The 16,036-nt window shown below is 44.3% G+C and overlaps 1 protein-coding gene across 9 annotated transcripts in view; it reads right to left on the bottom strand.

Moving 5' to 3' along the window:
• The window catches only part of RYR3 (ryanodine receptor 3), a 563,725-nt gene that overhangs the window by 46,672 nt on the left and 501,017 nt on the right, over positions 1-16,036 (bottom strand). For 6 of the 9 annotated variants that reach the window (XM_016927886.4, XM_016927893.4, XM_016927892.4 and 3 more), the window contains exons 70-77: positions 13,100-13,114; positions 9,907-10,077; positions 9,519-9,578; positions 7,546-7,677; positions 6,961-7,073; positions 3,585-3,681; positions 1,859-1,965; positions 740-791 (exon numbers count right to left, since the gene is read on the bottom strand). In XM_016927886.4, coding sequence (XP_016783375.2) covers positions 740-791; positions 1,859-1,965; positions 3,585-3,681; positions 6,961-7,073; positions 7,546-7,677; positions 9,519-9,578; positions 9,907-10,077; positions 13,100-13,114 — 747 coding nt within the window. The remainder of the gene's footprint in view (positions 1-739; positions 792-1,858; positions 1,966-3,584; positions 3,682-6,960; positions 7,074-7,545; positions 7,678-9,518; positions 9,579-9,906; positions 10,078-13,099; positions 13,115-16,036) is intronic. The other 3 variants (XM_016927890.4, XM_016927891.4, XM_016927895.4) reach the window with 1 other exon arrangement.

Raw genomic sequence — 16,036 nt, 5'->3', positions numbered from 1 at the left:
ATGAGAAATGAGAACACGGAGCTCACATCATCAATGGTGACCTAGCTGGTTTAACCACAGACTTGAACTCTTCTACCTTAGTAAGGTTCTGGTGTAAATGGGAGACAGGAATGCAGGGAGCTGCCACTTCCTAGATACAGCCCCAAGGGCATGGCATTAAGATTGGAGACACATCACCTAGGATGTGAATCCTAAAGCGCCTCTTCCCACTGGGGCCCTGTGGTACAGCTAGATCAAGGAATAGGTGCTCCTATACCCCAACAATCCTTTCTGCCTGACATCAAAGTTTCTCTTATTTGCTCAGCATTCCAGAGGTCACCATCTTTCTAGGTGACAAAGAACATTTCTGGTCACACTGCCTCTTCCAGAACACCGGGAGCTCTCTCTAGTTTCTAACCTTCACCTGTGGATGTGTTTGAACTGTCTGATGTATCCTGAACATTGAGTGAAAACACAAGGGTATTCTGTATGCCTAAGCCCCATTTAGCTGGCTTTAGAAATGTCAGTGTGAACCTATCCACCAGCACCCATTGTTTCTGCAAAGCTTCAAGGTTTCCTTAGGAAGACGGTGAATTGGTTTACTAATATCATCTCTATGGCACATGAATTGTGCAATGCCTGAAACCTATGTCATGGCAAAGTCCCAGGCCTGCTATTCAACATGACAATTCTCATGCACCTAAAGAAATCTAAGGGAAGACAGAAAGACAGAGACAATGGGCAGAAAACCTGGGTGTACCTTGGCCATCATGCTGGAATAGGAGGTGTACAAAGGGTCGTCTTCCAATTTGCTGGAAAGAATGGAGGAAATATTTAGCAGGCTTTTTATTTATTTATTTATTTATTTATTTATTTATTTATTTATTTATTTTTGAGACAGAGTTTTCTCTTGTCCCCCAGGCTGGAGTGCAATGACGCGATCTCGGCTCACTGCAACCTCCGCCTCCTGGATTCAAGTGATTCTCCTACCTCAATCTCCCCAGTAGCTGGGATTACAGGTGCCTGCCACCATGCCCAGCTAACTTTTTTATATTTTTAGTAGAGATGGGGTTTCACCATATTGGCCAGGCTGGTCTCAAACTCCTGACCTCAAGTGATCTGCCTGCCTTGGCCTCCCAAAATGCTGGAATTACAGGCATGAGCCACCGTGCCCAGCCTTAGCAGGCTACTCTTTGGACCCCACAATAAAGACTAAGAGTCATATAAATCTCAAATTATAAGTACTAGTGAATTAATTAGAAAATCCCTTCCCCCACTCTGATTCTTAGAAACCACTCTGAAAATGTGAACCAGCAGGGGCTTAACATGGAATTCAGAGATGAAGTTTATAGTTTTAGGCTGTTTAATCTTCAGCTCAGTGTCTGACATTATGAAGAGCAGGCTGTGGCTTGATGTAGTTTCCCTAGACATATCTTTTTTTCTGGAGACGGAGTTTCGCTCTTGTCGCCCAGGCTGGAGTGCAGTGGTGTGATCTCGGCTCACTGCAACCTCCGCCTCCCGGGTTCAAGCGATTGTCCTGCCTCAGCCTCCTGAGTAGCTGGGATTACATGCGTGCACCACCATGCCCGGCTAATTTTGTAGTTTTAGTAGAGACGGTGTTTCACCATGTTGGTCAGGCTGGCCTCGAACTCCTGACCTCAGATGGTCCGCCCACCTTGGCCTCTCAAAGTGCTGGGATTACAGGCGTGAGCCACCACGCCTGGCTCCCTAGACATATCTTGATGGCCAAATATAAGGCAGCAAGGAGGGCTGCTCAAATCTAGCTTCCCTTTTCCACCCACTTCTGAGAGAAGGTGGTCAGGAGTGGACACAAGTATCCCTGGTGCCTGGGAGAAGCAGGTGAGCTGGTGGTTCTGACCTCCTCTCCGTGAGAGCGTTGCGGCTAAAATAGAGAATGATCTGATGTAGTGGGTCAGGTTGCTTTTCTGTCTCTTCCTCCTCCTCCTCTTCCACCTTTGGAGATTTCTACACAAACCAACACAGATAGGTTTTAGGCATGAATTTAATCTCGTGCCACGTGACTGCATGCCAACAAAGAGAAGGTAAAGCGCAAGGCACAGAGTGCATCAGACTAAAGCACAAAACAAAACCACTACGTCATGTATTTATTTCAGGATAGAAGCCCTAAAGGTGCGAGGTTTGAGATACATGTGTATATATGTATGTATATTTTTAATTTTTACAGCCAACCAAAGAAACATTCCAATTTCAGGTTAAAACAAAATAAAAAGCAAAAGGCTGCCCAGAAAGGGAATAGCTACAGACCCCAATCAGCTGACCTCTCATGCAAGCTCTGGGCACCCGAGTTCAGGAGGAAAACCCCACAGAGACACCTGAGAGACTGGCTCTCTCAGGCCAACAGCTGACATTTCTTTTGAAGAGCTGGGCTCGACGTGGAGGTGGGGCAAGAGTTACAAAGCAGTGGGGCCATTTTGGGTCTAATGCTATTCTAGATTCAACCCAGGAAAACATCTCTCTTTCCTGACCTAACTCTTGATTCTAAAATTCTTGTTGCTCCTGAGAGCTGCCATTCTGGAGCTGCAGGCCTTGCCCTTCTCCTTTTATCAGGTCTTTTCTTTATTGCTTTTCACAGAAAGAGAAATAACAACTAATGTCAGAGGTAAAAGTGAATTTTTCTAGCAGTGGCAGAGCCAGCAGGGTGGACCGTATTTGGTAAATTGGTGAGAACTACATGGGTTGTATGAATGGTTCAGAAGAAGTAGAGGGCTGAAGTGATGCTCATTGTCAACTTCACACTCATCAAGAAACTGAGAAAACCAACAGAGTGTCTTTCTCACCAACAGGAATATATGAGAAGAATGAAAGACATAAAGACAAAGGGAAAGAAAACAATAGGAAAAGGCTTTAAAAAAGAAGGAAAGAAACAGAGGGTGACAGGGAAAGATAGAAAGTGAAAGACATTTGGAAAAAAGTGACTATCAGAAACACAGGACAAGATGAACGGAGAGAGTGAGTGGTAAGAGAAAAAGGTTCGTGGGAGAAGGAGAAAAAGAACCACAGGCTGGCCAAAGAGAAGGAGGGTTTATTTTCTCTCTGAACCAGAATGAGGCTCTGTGGCACCTCTGCAATAAGTTTTCCCCTCTTGTGTCATTTTAAGTGGCTTTAGAGCATGAAGTCTGTTAGAGACAAGGCATGCCAAATTTTCTGAAAGGCCAAATATAGAAATGTAAGATGCAGGAAGGGTATCTAGATGCATCTTCCCCAAAGCAGAACTACAGAGTAGGAACGTGGGGCTTTGGCTGGGGTGGCCTCCTGCAACCAATGGTGCTCAAAACTTCACTTAGCATGAACCCCCCATGACATGGCGGTGCATTTTAAGAAATATTAGTTGTTAACAGTGACAATGAGGAGGATGATGACAGTATTAGCACCTCCAAGTGAAAATTCATCCTCTGGCTCCTATGACCATTAGCAGGGCCTCCCCTGAGCACTTACACAGTTAGTGCTTTTCAAATGTATACACACGATTCCTTGTGAATGTTTAACTGTTACAACCACACACATGAATTCAAAAATCAAATTCATCCACACTCATATCTGCTCCCAGGGGAGTCAGTACTTACAGCCAAATCTTGTACTAGTTTCTCTTCAAAGGAATACTCCTCTGTTTCTATCCAAAATCTCTGATAGCCATGGAGGAAGAGGTTAATAGAGCGGTGCCTGAGCGGAAGGGGTGAGAGGGAGGTCAAGAGGGATCCATGGAACTTGTTCTTTTAGTTTGGGCAGTTAATGGTTAGTAAGCAGGACAGACTTTTGTACAATTCTTGTCTTCTGATTGGTCAGGGTAGCCAGTAGCATACCACAGAACTCACTTCAAAGAAACCAGAACCCTCTACCGTGACGAGTCTTGAATATTAGAGCACCTTCTGAAAATGACAATGGTTAACAAGACATGGAAGTTATCTGTAATCCTACTCTGTTCTCACAGGCTCTTTATCACATTTCCTCTCCAATGAGAAATCAATCATTAGGCCAAGTAACAGTCCTGAAGTATTTGCTTCATATGGCAATTTAGGTATTCCTTTAGGCTGATCACCCTTCTAGGTAATCCAATCTAAGTCATACCGATGATCAGTGGTTTCATCTTAGAGATACCAAAATACCAAAATGTGGCTTCTTTTCATTCTCCAAGTAACCACAGTGGTAAGGTGCTCCAGCTTTTACTTAGCACGACAAGGTTTAAGCACGTTACGTCGTTGGCATATTTTCTGTGTGCCGCATGGATTCTAGCTATATCCCTGGTATGTGGGTGCACTGAATAACTGGCATGAGCCACTCCCGATAAGCCAGGATTGACTTCTGGGAATATTAGCCACTGCAAAGCAAAAGCAGCCAAGTGTTTACAAAATGTGAGGACAGTGGTGAGGAGGGAAGGAGAGGGGAGGAAGATAAAAGTCAACACCAGAGTCATTAAACTCTGGTCATGGTTTTCGGTAGGACACAGCCCTTGCCATCTTTCTTCAAGTCTGACCAATCAGAATTCTTCCTAAAAATTGTACAAATTCGTGTTCTTATGGTAACGTTAAATCATGGTCAATAAAGGAGGAGTGTGCAGAGAATGAGCAGGTCTCTCCACAGGTTACATTACCATTAAAATGGGTATAAGCCTGTCATACTGAGTTTTTTCATTAACCTTTTCCAGCCAAACTTGTTGAAAGGTGCTCAGGAAGAAATTATTAATTTTGTGTCTGGAGAGAAGCATACAAGTTTTCTTTTAAAAACTAGCATCAGAGACAGTTTCCCATAATAAAACAAATCCCTTTAGCCCTTTAGTTTTGGAGATTCTATGCGGTTAGATGATCACAAGGTGGAGAAGAGAAGTTGTCTCCATCATCAGCTTCTCTGTTGTTATGAAATCTACTTACAGTCCTCCATGCTAGAGAGATCACCCATAGCAGCCCCTCTAAAACAAGTGAGTTAGGGACGGTCATGCTTCATGAAGGACATAGTGAATTCCTAGACTTACTCTTACCCATACAGAGTAAAACTACTGAAGGTGCAGCCCAGATATGTAAGGATGGTACTAATATCTTCAGTGGATTTAGAAAAAAATGCTTGTTTTTGAGAGATGTAATTTCTGCCTAGCTGTCCTGGTCCCAGAGACATGTGCTTTCGAGCTAGGCTCTTTCGAAGGCCAACTCAGCACAATGTCAGGTAGAAATCTCAATCAGATAGGGAAGGAAACACTTTCTGATGTTTTGACACTTCCAGAAAACAAAGACAAATTCTATGCACTTTTGCTTTTTCTAACAGGCTATGAATTTCACTTTTCTGTTACGACTTCAGCAGCCTTAACGCCCATGACTGCTTGAGCTTTCCATCTTTTCATTCATGAATTCTACTTGATTTGGTGGTGCCTCATTCTCTTCCAAAGATAGTAATCTGTTTCTTGAAAGAGATCTGTTGGAGCAGGTATGTGTCTCAGAGACTGTGATTCTTTTTTTAGACAGAGTCTCGTTCTGTCGCCCAGGCTGGAGTGCAGTGGTGTTATCTTGGTTCACTGCAACCTCTGCCTCCCAGGTTCAAGCGATTCTCCTGCTTTAGCCTTCCAAATAGCTGGGATTATAGGCTCCTGCCACCACACCTGGCTGATTTTTTTTTTTTTTTTTTTTTTGAGACAGAGTCTTGTTCTGTTGCCCAGGCTAGAGTGCAGTAGCGTGATCTCAGCTCACTGTAACCTCCGCCTCCTGGGTTCAAGCAATTCTCCTGCCTCAGCCTCCCAAGTAGCTGGGATTACAGGCGCATGCCACCATGCTTGGCTAAGTTTTTTCTGTATTTTTAATAGAGATGGTTTCACCATGTTGGCCAGGCTGGTCTCAGTCTCCTGACCTTAAGTGATCTGCCTGCCTCGGCCTCCCAAAGTGCTAGGATTACAGGAGTGAGCCACTGAGCCCAGCGGAGACCATCATTCTTAACTATCTTCCAAGACCCTAACTAAGAAAGCCCAGGTGGCCAGTTGGCTCAGGACGAGGTTATAGGCTACTCTGGACAAATGATGGCCAAGATCCACAATTTGATGAAAACAAAATGTCAAGCATAGGAATAGTCCTTTATGTGATATTCCAAAGAAACACATTTATTTACATAAGCTTCAGAGTATACTTGTCTAAGTCAGTTTAATTTCCCTGAGCAAGTGAGAATATTCCTACTGATTTGATAAGTCAATGAAGCAGAGGCTGATATTCAATTACCAGCTTTGTTTATTGACCCAAGACCTGACCATACCTACTCTGCAATAAGTCTGAGGACAGGAATGTCACCACATCACCAAAGACACTGAATCGGTCTGGGTAGTCAACTCTGGGCCAGTCTGTCACTGATACTATTCCCTATGTTGACAAGGATATGTCCCAGACTTTTCAGCAAAAGCTTCAAATATATTTTACTTCAAAGTATAAGCTGAAACACCCGAAGGCATCCTGCCTCTGGCAAGCCTCTTGAGGCATCTGCAGCCTTTCTATATTTTGACAGCTAGTACACTGTGCTAAAAGATTTTCAAGTTACATTTCTGTACCTGCTGAGGAAATGGTAATTTCAGTGTCAAGTTCCTGAGCAGAGAAATACTATTGGAACTGTTGATGGAATTTGGGGTGAAATGTTTCAGAAAACAGTTTCTTTTTTTCCAGAAGTCTTTACATGCTAACCAAGAATCCCACCTCAGCAAAAGTAGTGTACTTCCATATGCTTACTTGGCTGACTTTAGGGTACAAATGGTGAGCCTGACAGGAATGGGTTCTAGAGAATCTCATCTGGTTTCAGTTTTTATGCTTACCTTGATTGTCTTAGCCAGGCCCTTATACTATGCAGACTGCAATAGCTCCATAGGCCAAGGATTCCAATTTCTATTCCTTGGATTAAGAGTGAGAGAGCACAGCTGTGGGAGGATACCTCCATTCCCATCGCTGGCTTACATGCCAGGAAAAAAGACAAAATACTTGCCTGGGCAGGTTGTAGAGAGGGGCCATCCTGAAACAGGCCACCACTGCCCGTTTCCGTTGCTTTGATAACAGTTTGTGCCAGACGGCCTTCTTGGACCTCAAAGGCTGTTCCACCTGAGAAGAGATCACATCGGTTGGTGCACATTAGGCTGATCTTCTGGTGGCAGAAGCTAGTCACCTGTAGCCCAGACTTCTTCATTCTGGAAGAATTTTGGCTTCTCAACTGTAGTTAGCAAAATGCACCCAGGAGCAGATGATTTCAGTTGTGAAAGTCTTAGGTTTTCCTCTTTCTCCCAGTTGCTTTTAGTCATTTATTCCCTAATAGCAGCTTAACTAACAGTAGTGGACTTAAATAGGGCATTTGAGCTAATGGCAAGAATGCACAAAACACTGGCAGGGGAAATAATGGAGAGGTCTCCTATCACAGGGCATCGAGATGGCACGTGGGGGTGATCTGGGATGATCCTTGGTCCTTGTTTTCTCAGTCTTATGAGGGCACTTGTACCTGAATGCTGAGTGTGGAGGGGAGCTTTGTATGGTCCAGGGTGTTTCTGCTTCCCCATTCCTCAGGGCAGATGCTCCTTACCTGTTCCAGGTGGAAGACAGCTGCTGAAATTCTCTGCACACGCTCCACTGTCTTTTCCGGATTGAAAGGTTCTTCACTCTTCAGAACATTCTTGTAGAGGTTCAGTTGCCATTTTACAGCTGGGTCATCAGACTGAAAATTGAAGCATACTCATAAGATGAGGAATTTCCTGTACTTCTTATACTGAAGAAGCCTTTTGGTCCTACCATGGTTCTGTAGGAGTCAAGACTCTCCTTCTATTATCACTTCACTTTCATTTTCTCGATTATCTTCTGGAACACTGTAGATACTGTATAGGAACTTCTCATTCTAACTTCTACGTCTCTTAATGCTTCTGTCATATTTTCTATCTCGTCATCTCTCTGTGTCGCATTTTGGATGATTTCCTTAAAGCACTCTTCTAATTTATAAATTATTGTTTCCGCTATGTGTAGCCTATTTTTAACCCATTTATTAGGTTTTTAATTTCAATGATTATTTTTTATTTTTATGACTATGAAGTCTTTTTTCAAACCCATCTCCCCTTCTCCTTTTTAAAAATATAACATCCAATTATTGCTTTATGGGTTTGATTAATTCCTTTATATCTCTTTAAATGTTTTAATTTTATTTACATTTACATCTCTTTCAATTGCTCCTTATGGTTGAATTATTCTCTTTGTTTCCTATGCTGACTCTCTACTAGTAGATTTCCTGATGTGCTTTGTAATTAAAAAAAAATATGAGCTTGTCTTCAGGAGGAATTTTACCTATTGGTATCTCAGCTTGTATTTTAGAAGGTGGAGGCTCTCCAAGTGGTTATTCCACTTGGGTTTCTCTGTGGAATATTTGTGGGTTTTACTGGTTCAAGGCTAACTTTATGGAAGTTTCTTGCTCTGTATTTATGCATAGTGTGGGTAATTAGGTCCCACACTCCTCTTCCTTTACAATGATTAAAAAACCAAGCCCCTAAGATTTTTTTTCTGGCCCTAGAGATTTCTTTTTATTGCCTTTTTTTTTCTAGTATATTTTATCCACCATTCCTATATGTTTGGGGTGGAAAGGAAAGACTTTGTGTGTTGGCTTAGTTCTCCATCTCAGGGCATAATGTATCTGAGGTAAGAGTTGTTCAGATTCACAGGCTTTAAAACATCTCAAATAGCCTTTAACATGAAAATTATATTTTTTTATTGTACCAACTAGAAACAAAATTATTTTGTTTCAAAATCTCTTTAGAGCAGGAGGTGCTAAAACTTCCCCCAGGTGTCCACTGCACTGTTTAACAAGACTTACAGTCAGTAAATTCTGAGACCTAATCTACACGCCACTGCTATGGCCTGACGTTCACATAATGGGAAATGGGAATAGATGCTTTATTGGGTATCCTCTTTGTATCCTCTTTGTAACCCTCTTTGTAATAACTAAGAACAAAAATTAAGGGCAAAAACAAACAAACAAACAAACAAACAAACAAACAAACATACATTAAGGGCAGTTTATGTACCAGTCCTTTTTTCTTTTGAGACGGAGTCTTGCTCTGTTACCCAGGCTGGAGTGCAGTGGCCTGATCTCGGCTCACCACAACCTCCGTCTCCCAGGTTCACACCATTCTCCTGCCTCTGCCTCAGCCTCCCAAGTAGCTGGGACTACAGGCGCCCGCCACCACACCCGGCTAACTTTTTGTATTTTTAGTAGAGACGGGGTTTCACCGTGTTAGCCAGGATGGTCTCAATCTCCTGACCTTGTGATCCGCCCACCTTGGCCTCCCAAAGTGCTGGGATTACAGGTGTGAGCCACCGCGCCCGGCCATGTACCAGTAAATTTTTAAAAAAAAATTTAAAAAAGAGAGAGCTAGTCCTACCAATTAAACACAAATACCCCCAAACTGTTTTTGGAACACATATAAGAAGCATGAGTAAATGAAGTGAAAAGCTGGAACCCTGCAGCCAGAAGGAAAGCCCGTGTGAGTTCTCACTGCCGTCCTGAGTCATCACCTTTTCCTGCAAGTGCAAGTTGTTCCGCAGATGTTCTCTGACCTCTTCATCTGTGTCCCTCTGTGGAAAGAGATGTCAGATTTTATTCCCGGAGACCACCATGGAACTGTCAAGTAGCATATGGGGATGTATGGAGACTCAACGCACAGTTTCGCTGGGATCTTTATCAGAAGAACAAAAGAAAAAATATTCCGGAGATTTGTCCCAAAGGGCACACACTGACTTCCAAACCAGTTTTAAAGATGAGGGCGTGTTGCCTCCATACACACTGGTTTCTGCGCATCTGCTCCCCGCCCCCCAGGGGAGGAGGACTAACCCTTCAGGGGCTGAATGCTTATCACTGCACCATGTGGATCACACACTCAGCCCAGGCAGACGGGCAGCTTACATGGCTGTATCGTGATTTTGCGAGGGAGATCAGCTCCTGGTCGCCTGGAGTACACATATTCAAACCAATGGGCAGCATTTTCTTGAGTGCAGCCACGATGAGGGAGGTCTGGATGGAATACAAGTCTCCCCGCCGCTTTGTCTTCTTCCGCTCCTGGTCTTGTCCTCCAGACTAGGAGATGATGTTGAAATAAACAGAGAGGGGTTCAGTGATTCTCCCAAAGGAACGGCCTCCTGTCAGAGGCAGCCTGCCTCCTTGTGGCCCTGTCAGTATAGGGTGGGCCTTACTACACTTCAAAGGACAGTGAAAAGAGTGTGTTGAACAAAGACGAATTAGGTAGCCATCAAAGACCAGCCATAACCCTGAGCCTTCTCCTTCTGCGCATGCACACAGAGCCACATAACTAAACACACATCACCGACGCCTATTGCTCGCTCAGTTCCAGACTGAACAAGTAAACTGGTGTTCTACAAAAAGAATGATTTGTTAACTGACAAAAATGGCCCCAGAAAAGTTCTGAGAATTCTGATGCTGGGGGATCACTAAAAATATGAAAGAGTATCCAGCACAGAATAATTGCTCTGTGTTTTCAAAGCTGAAGCTGGTGTTTTGGAGCACCTCACCATGGCCTCCCGACCATGAGCCAATGCAAATTCTTACAGGAAAAGGAAAATCTAAAGTAGGGCTGCTTTGGAATCCAGCTGAAGGAAAGTTAGGAGAAAAACTGAAGACATGAAAGAAAGGAACTCCTCAGTCCATGGAAGCTCATACCCATCTTTGACTTATGCCTTCTCATCCTTTTCAGAGAGAGTTCACTCAGTGAAGTTGCAGGTTTAAGAGAGGAATCCAGGCCAGGTGCGGTGGCTCACACCTGTAACCCCAGCACTTTGGGAGGCTGAGGCAGGTGGATCGCCTGAGGTCAGGAGTTTGAGACCATCCTGGGCCTACTAAACATACAAAAGTTAGCTGGGCATGGTGGCACACGCCTGTAATCCCAGCTACTTGGGAGGCTGAGGCAGGAGAATTGCTTGAACCCATGAGACAGAGGTTGCAGTGAGCCGAGATCACGCCATGGCACTACAGCGTGGGTGACAGAGCAAGACTCGGCCTCAACAACAACAACAAAAAACATTAAAAAAAAAAAAAAAAAAGAGATAGGAATCCAATGCACTGGGCTATGACACAATAGCAGCCCCAGGGAACCCACTGAGAACCCTCAGCATCCATGGCACAGGGAAATCACTTGGTGGGTCCAGGTGGGCTCAAGGAAACAAGGCGGTGACTCAGATTTCATGATTCCAGGTTCCAGAGACACAGAGCTGCTCACGTGGTACGTGCTTGCAGGACTGGGCCTCAGTGGGCACTTGCTGGAAGTGGGGAGGGCTGGGTAGCCAGAATCAAGTCAGGGACTCTGGGAAAGAAGCGGTGCTCACCAAAGCTTTATGCTATGAGGTACCATGGAGTGTTTGCAGCAATGAGGGGACAGCACTGTGGTTTATCATGACATACAGATACAGGGCTCTGGAAGCACGCCAGATGCCTCCCCTGGAAGTGGCACGCAAGACCTGGTCCTCCTGGGCTTGGGCAGAATTCATTTTATGGGAAAAGGCTTTTGGAAGAGAAGAGTAGGGTCAGAATTAACAGTGTCTTGGGACTAATCTCTTTAAATTGCTTTCCAAAAGGTGAAAGAGTTTCATAATTATTAATGGACACTCTTAAGAACAGTGTAATTTCTTTCAGCACTTGTGGTGGCTGCAATTTCAGGTGGTTGTATCACAGTATCACAGAAACCACAGCAAAATCCCTGGCCAGCAGAACCCTAGTCTGGCCAAACATTGCCAGAAAATTCTATTGGTTGCAGGGGTATCTTGTGTCCAGTGCTCCAAAACACCAGTCAGCCCCTGGACAGCAGTGGGAGGGGCAGTAAGAAATATAAACAGAGGGAAAGAAATGGGGCTAAGAGAAGGAGGCTCCTGGTGTTCCAGAAAACAGCAGGAAGGGAAAGCTGCTTCACACACAGACTGAGCGTGTGCCAACTATCACTGGCTGAGTGCTTGCTGGGCTCCTCACCATTCTACCACCAGGTTTAAAATTCTAAAGGTTGCGACTCAGGGCAAAACTCATTTATAGTCTAAATTACCCTTGAAAATGTTTCAAATCATCCATAAAACATAGAACCTGGTTATATGTATATAAACTATGTGATATCACATATGTATACATGTAAAATATAAATGGTAATACACAGTATGCAATCGAATAAATATGCTCAAAAGTGTAATTACGTGGATTTGATTACACAATCTAAATTATTTCCTGCTCACTCTCTATTTGATTGGGCCAATCTCATGTCCTTCTAATCATAAATGCTGCATATGCAATATGACTCCAATGTGCCTGCTACTTATATAAAACATTTATGATCCTCCCAAAACCCCTGAAACCAGTCAGTTTTGTAAATGAGAATGGGATTGCTCAGGGAAGTTAAACAATTTTTCCAAGATCACATAGCAAGTAAGCCTCTGAGCTAACCAGATGCAAGTCTATCTCATCTGGGCTCCATCTTCCTTTCCTAACTAAGAGCTGCGTGTGCCCTAGTTCCTGCACATCTCCCCTTCTTCACTGCATAGTGTAGAGCGGAGGTTTGGGAGAATGGCAGCCGACACACATTAATTAAGAGGAAGAGAAAATGTTCAGTTGTAACCTGAAACTGTAACTGGGAAATTCTCCCAGGGTAGGCTTTGGAAGACTCTCTTTGAATCATGGGAGCCTTATACAGGATGCAGGACACCTACAGTGTGAAAGGGCTGAGACCACTAATAAAAAATAGGACTCTGACCCTGGGTAGCACCACGAGGAGTAGTCCCCTGGGTTCTCAAGCCCTGTCAGTCATCCCTATCTCTGTTAGTGTGGTGGCTGCCGAGAGGGCAGCTGGAGAAGGGAGCAGAGATAGCAAGGAGACCTCGGTTAGGGTGAGGCTTGGCTGGCTTCCCCGGCTTCCCCATTCCAAGGGTGGGTAGGCCTACATTCACTCTTTGACAGGCAGTTGTCTTCCCTGGAGCAGGCCTGGGGCACCTCCAGGCGGGAAAATCCATTCTGTACCACCCCCATGGTGATCACAGTGCAGAGGGGGCCAGAGCCTGGCACCTCTAATACTAGGACAGAAAAGACACGTCATGCATTTGACCTGTACCTTTACTTGCATGGCCTGTGTGGAAAGACAAAAGAAAAGAAACAAGGAGAAGAGTCAGTCAGTAAAAGCAGGGCTCTAAGGCAAAAGGCACTATATGTTAGTTATAGCTTCTTAGCCCCCATTTCTCAGCTAACACAACAGAAACTCAATGGTTCTGGAAGCCAGTTGAGCATAGCATGAAGAGTGAGTGGGAGGTTAGGATGGAAGTTAATTTGGTCAAAGGACTTATACCCAGACCAAACAATCTACTTCTCAGGTAAGGTCAACCCAGAAGCAGCCTTCCAGAGTGTGTGGCACTCAGACCCGACCCAGGCTGGTCTTTAGATCTAGAGAGTTCTTGTGGGTGGCCAGAACTGAAGTCTTTGCCCCTTCTACCTCCCTCCTTTCACCTGGGTGGGCTATAGACACTCTGTTGTATAACCAAAGAGCAGAGTTTTCTTTCTTCCTTCTACCCACCACATTAGCAACATCTGTGGCTACAGAGAGGGGAGAACTGACCTAAGGGGCAATGCTTGTGCTTATGTTAAAAGAAGGTAGCGTAGGCCACGGTGGCTCATGCCTGTCATCCCAGCACTTTGGGAGGCCAAGGTGGCAAGATCACTTGAAGCTAGGAATTTGAGACCAGCCTGAGCAACATAGCCACTGTCTTTACAAAAAAAAAAAAAAATTCAGCTGGGTGTGGGGTTGTGTGTTATAGTCCCAGCTACTAGGGATGCTGAGGCAGGAGGATCGCTTGAGCTCAAGAGTTCGAGGCTGCAGTGAGCTATGATCACACCAGTGCACTCCAGACTGGGCAACAGAGGGACACCCTGTCTTAAAAAAAAAAAAGGAAAAAAGAAGATTTATTAACAAAAAGTACTCTAGGAATATCCAAAGTGATTCAGAATCACCAAAAAACCTAAAAGATGGAGCGTTTCCCTTCTTGTGCTACAACCTTTAAAAATGCCTTAGGTTGGGGCTACAGATTCTAGTTTTATTTGTTCTGTCACATATTGCTAAGATTAGTTAACTCACTGCAATTTTCTAATGAAATGCTTTTAAAAATTTGGTGGTGGAAACGTTTTATTTTCTTGCATTTTCTTCCTTTTTTTTTTCTTAAGAGACAGGGTTTCGCTATGTTGCCCAGGCTCATATTGAACTCTCGGCCTCAAGTGATCCTCCCTCCTTAGCTTCCTAAAGTACTGGGATTACAGGCATGACACTGGCCCATGTTTTATTTTCTTAATAGAAATGTACAGATTCTTATACCTTCAAAATCATTTCATCTCCCCACGCTTACATCATAAACTATCACCAGTGGTTATCTTATAATGATTAGACAGTTGATTTTGTGTGTAGAACTTAAAAGACAGACACAGGCTTTTGTGGGGTGAGTGACTTTGAGGACACATCACAAGGGGACAGCACAGGGAGAGCTGGTGTCAGGCTTCTGAACAAAGGCAAGCCCGGGCCATGGGAAGCTCTTGTCCCACTGAGAAGGTAACCGAAGCAATGACAAGTCAACCCAACATCAGACAGAGAAAAAGCAGAAGACTTTTTGTAAGTCGGCCTGAGAATGCGAAGCAAGAGATAGAGTGAGAGAAGGAGGGCAGGAGGGAAGGAAGAAATGGTGGAGAGAGGCAGAGGTGGAGAGAAGGGAGGGGAAGGGAGGAGAAAAGGGGAGGGTGAAAGGGGAGGGGGAGGGGAGAAGAGGAGGATGAGTGTGCGTTCCCGTGTGCACGTTTATGAGAGAGAGAGACAGAGTATGCACACATGCCTGTGAGTAAACAGCAGAAGTGCAAGAACAAAGGGAATAAAAACAAAAGAGAAGGCCGGGTGTGGTGGCTCATGCCTGTAATCCCAGCACTTTGGGAGGCTGAGGTGGGCGGATCATGACGTCAGGAGATCGAGACCATCCTGGCTAACACAGTGAAACCCTGTCTCTACTAAAAATACAAAAAATTAGCCGGGCATGGTGGCGGGCACCTGTAGTCCCAGCTACTTGGGAGGCTGAGGCAGGAGAATGGTGTGAACTCGGGAGGCGGAGCTTGCAGTGAGCCGAGATCGCACCACTGTACTCCAGCCTGGGCGACAGAGCAGGACTCCGTCTCAAAGAAGAAGAAAAAAAAAAAGAGAGAGAAAAGTGGTAGGGGAGGGAATGAAAGAGGGAGAATGAGCAAGAAAATTCACTCACACGTGTAAGTGTGAATGCCCTTGAAAAACTCAAAGATAGCTTCAAAAATATTTCCTGTCCTTTTTCGATCCACTGAAATCACGCTTCATGGGGTGGAGTGGCTTTGAACAATGAGGCACTCTAATATTTCCTGCATCACGACACTTTTTTGATTTTATTGTTTATAACCTTGGTCAAGGAACTGGCATTTCTTGGGCTGAACACATTCTAACTTACCATTCCCTCCTGAGGAAGCTGCTGTCATTTTTCCAGAAACAAAAAAAGTTTCAAAACAAAAAACACTTGCTCAGCTTAGTTACATTTAGCTTAACATACATTTGCAAACTGGTGTTATATACACAAAATATACAATGAGCTCTCACAAGCAAAATCTGCTTTGACTGCCCCAGAAAAATAACGTTATCTTTGAACTGACCTTCGACTAATCAAGTAGTAACAGCGTGGCTCACTGTATATTTTCTCCACTTCCTTTCCATTCGCAACGGCATATGTGGTGTGTGTGGCATAGGGCATTCATATACACATGCCTCCACAAAGCCTGCCATATGCACTGAGGCTAACTTCATTTTTACAACACCAGAATTCAGTTAAGAGTGGAGATAAAAGCAAGTACAGGTCACTGTTCAGATCAGGTAGTAGAGAGAACGTCTAATTGCAGGGAGGCAAAGGCAATAGGGAGTCAACTGATAAGGAAGAATACTCCTGCCCTAACCCCTCAGTATGTAGTTCCACATCCAAAAAATACCAGAAATGGCTAGGAGATA

This window comes from Pan troglodytes, chromosome 16, assembly GCF_028858775.2.
Source record: "Pan troglodytes isolate AG18354 chromosome 16, NHGRI_mPanTro3-v2.0_pri, whole genome shotgun sequence".
NCBI lineage: Eukaryota > Metazoa > Chordata > Mammalia > Primates > Hominidae > Pan > Pan troglodytes.
The sequence above is the reverse complement of the archived record's forward strand: the minus strand, read 5'-3'. Positions and strand labels throughout refer to the sequence as shown.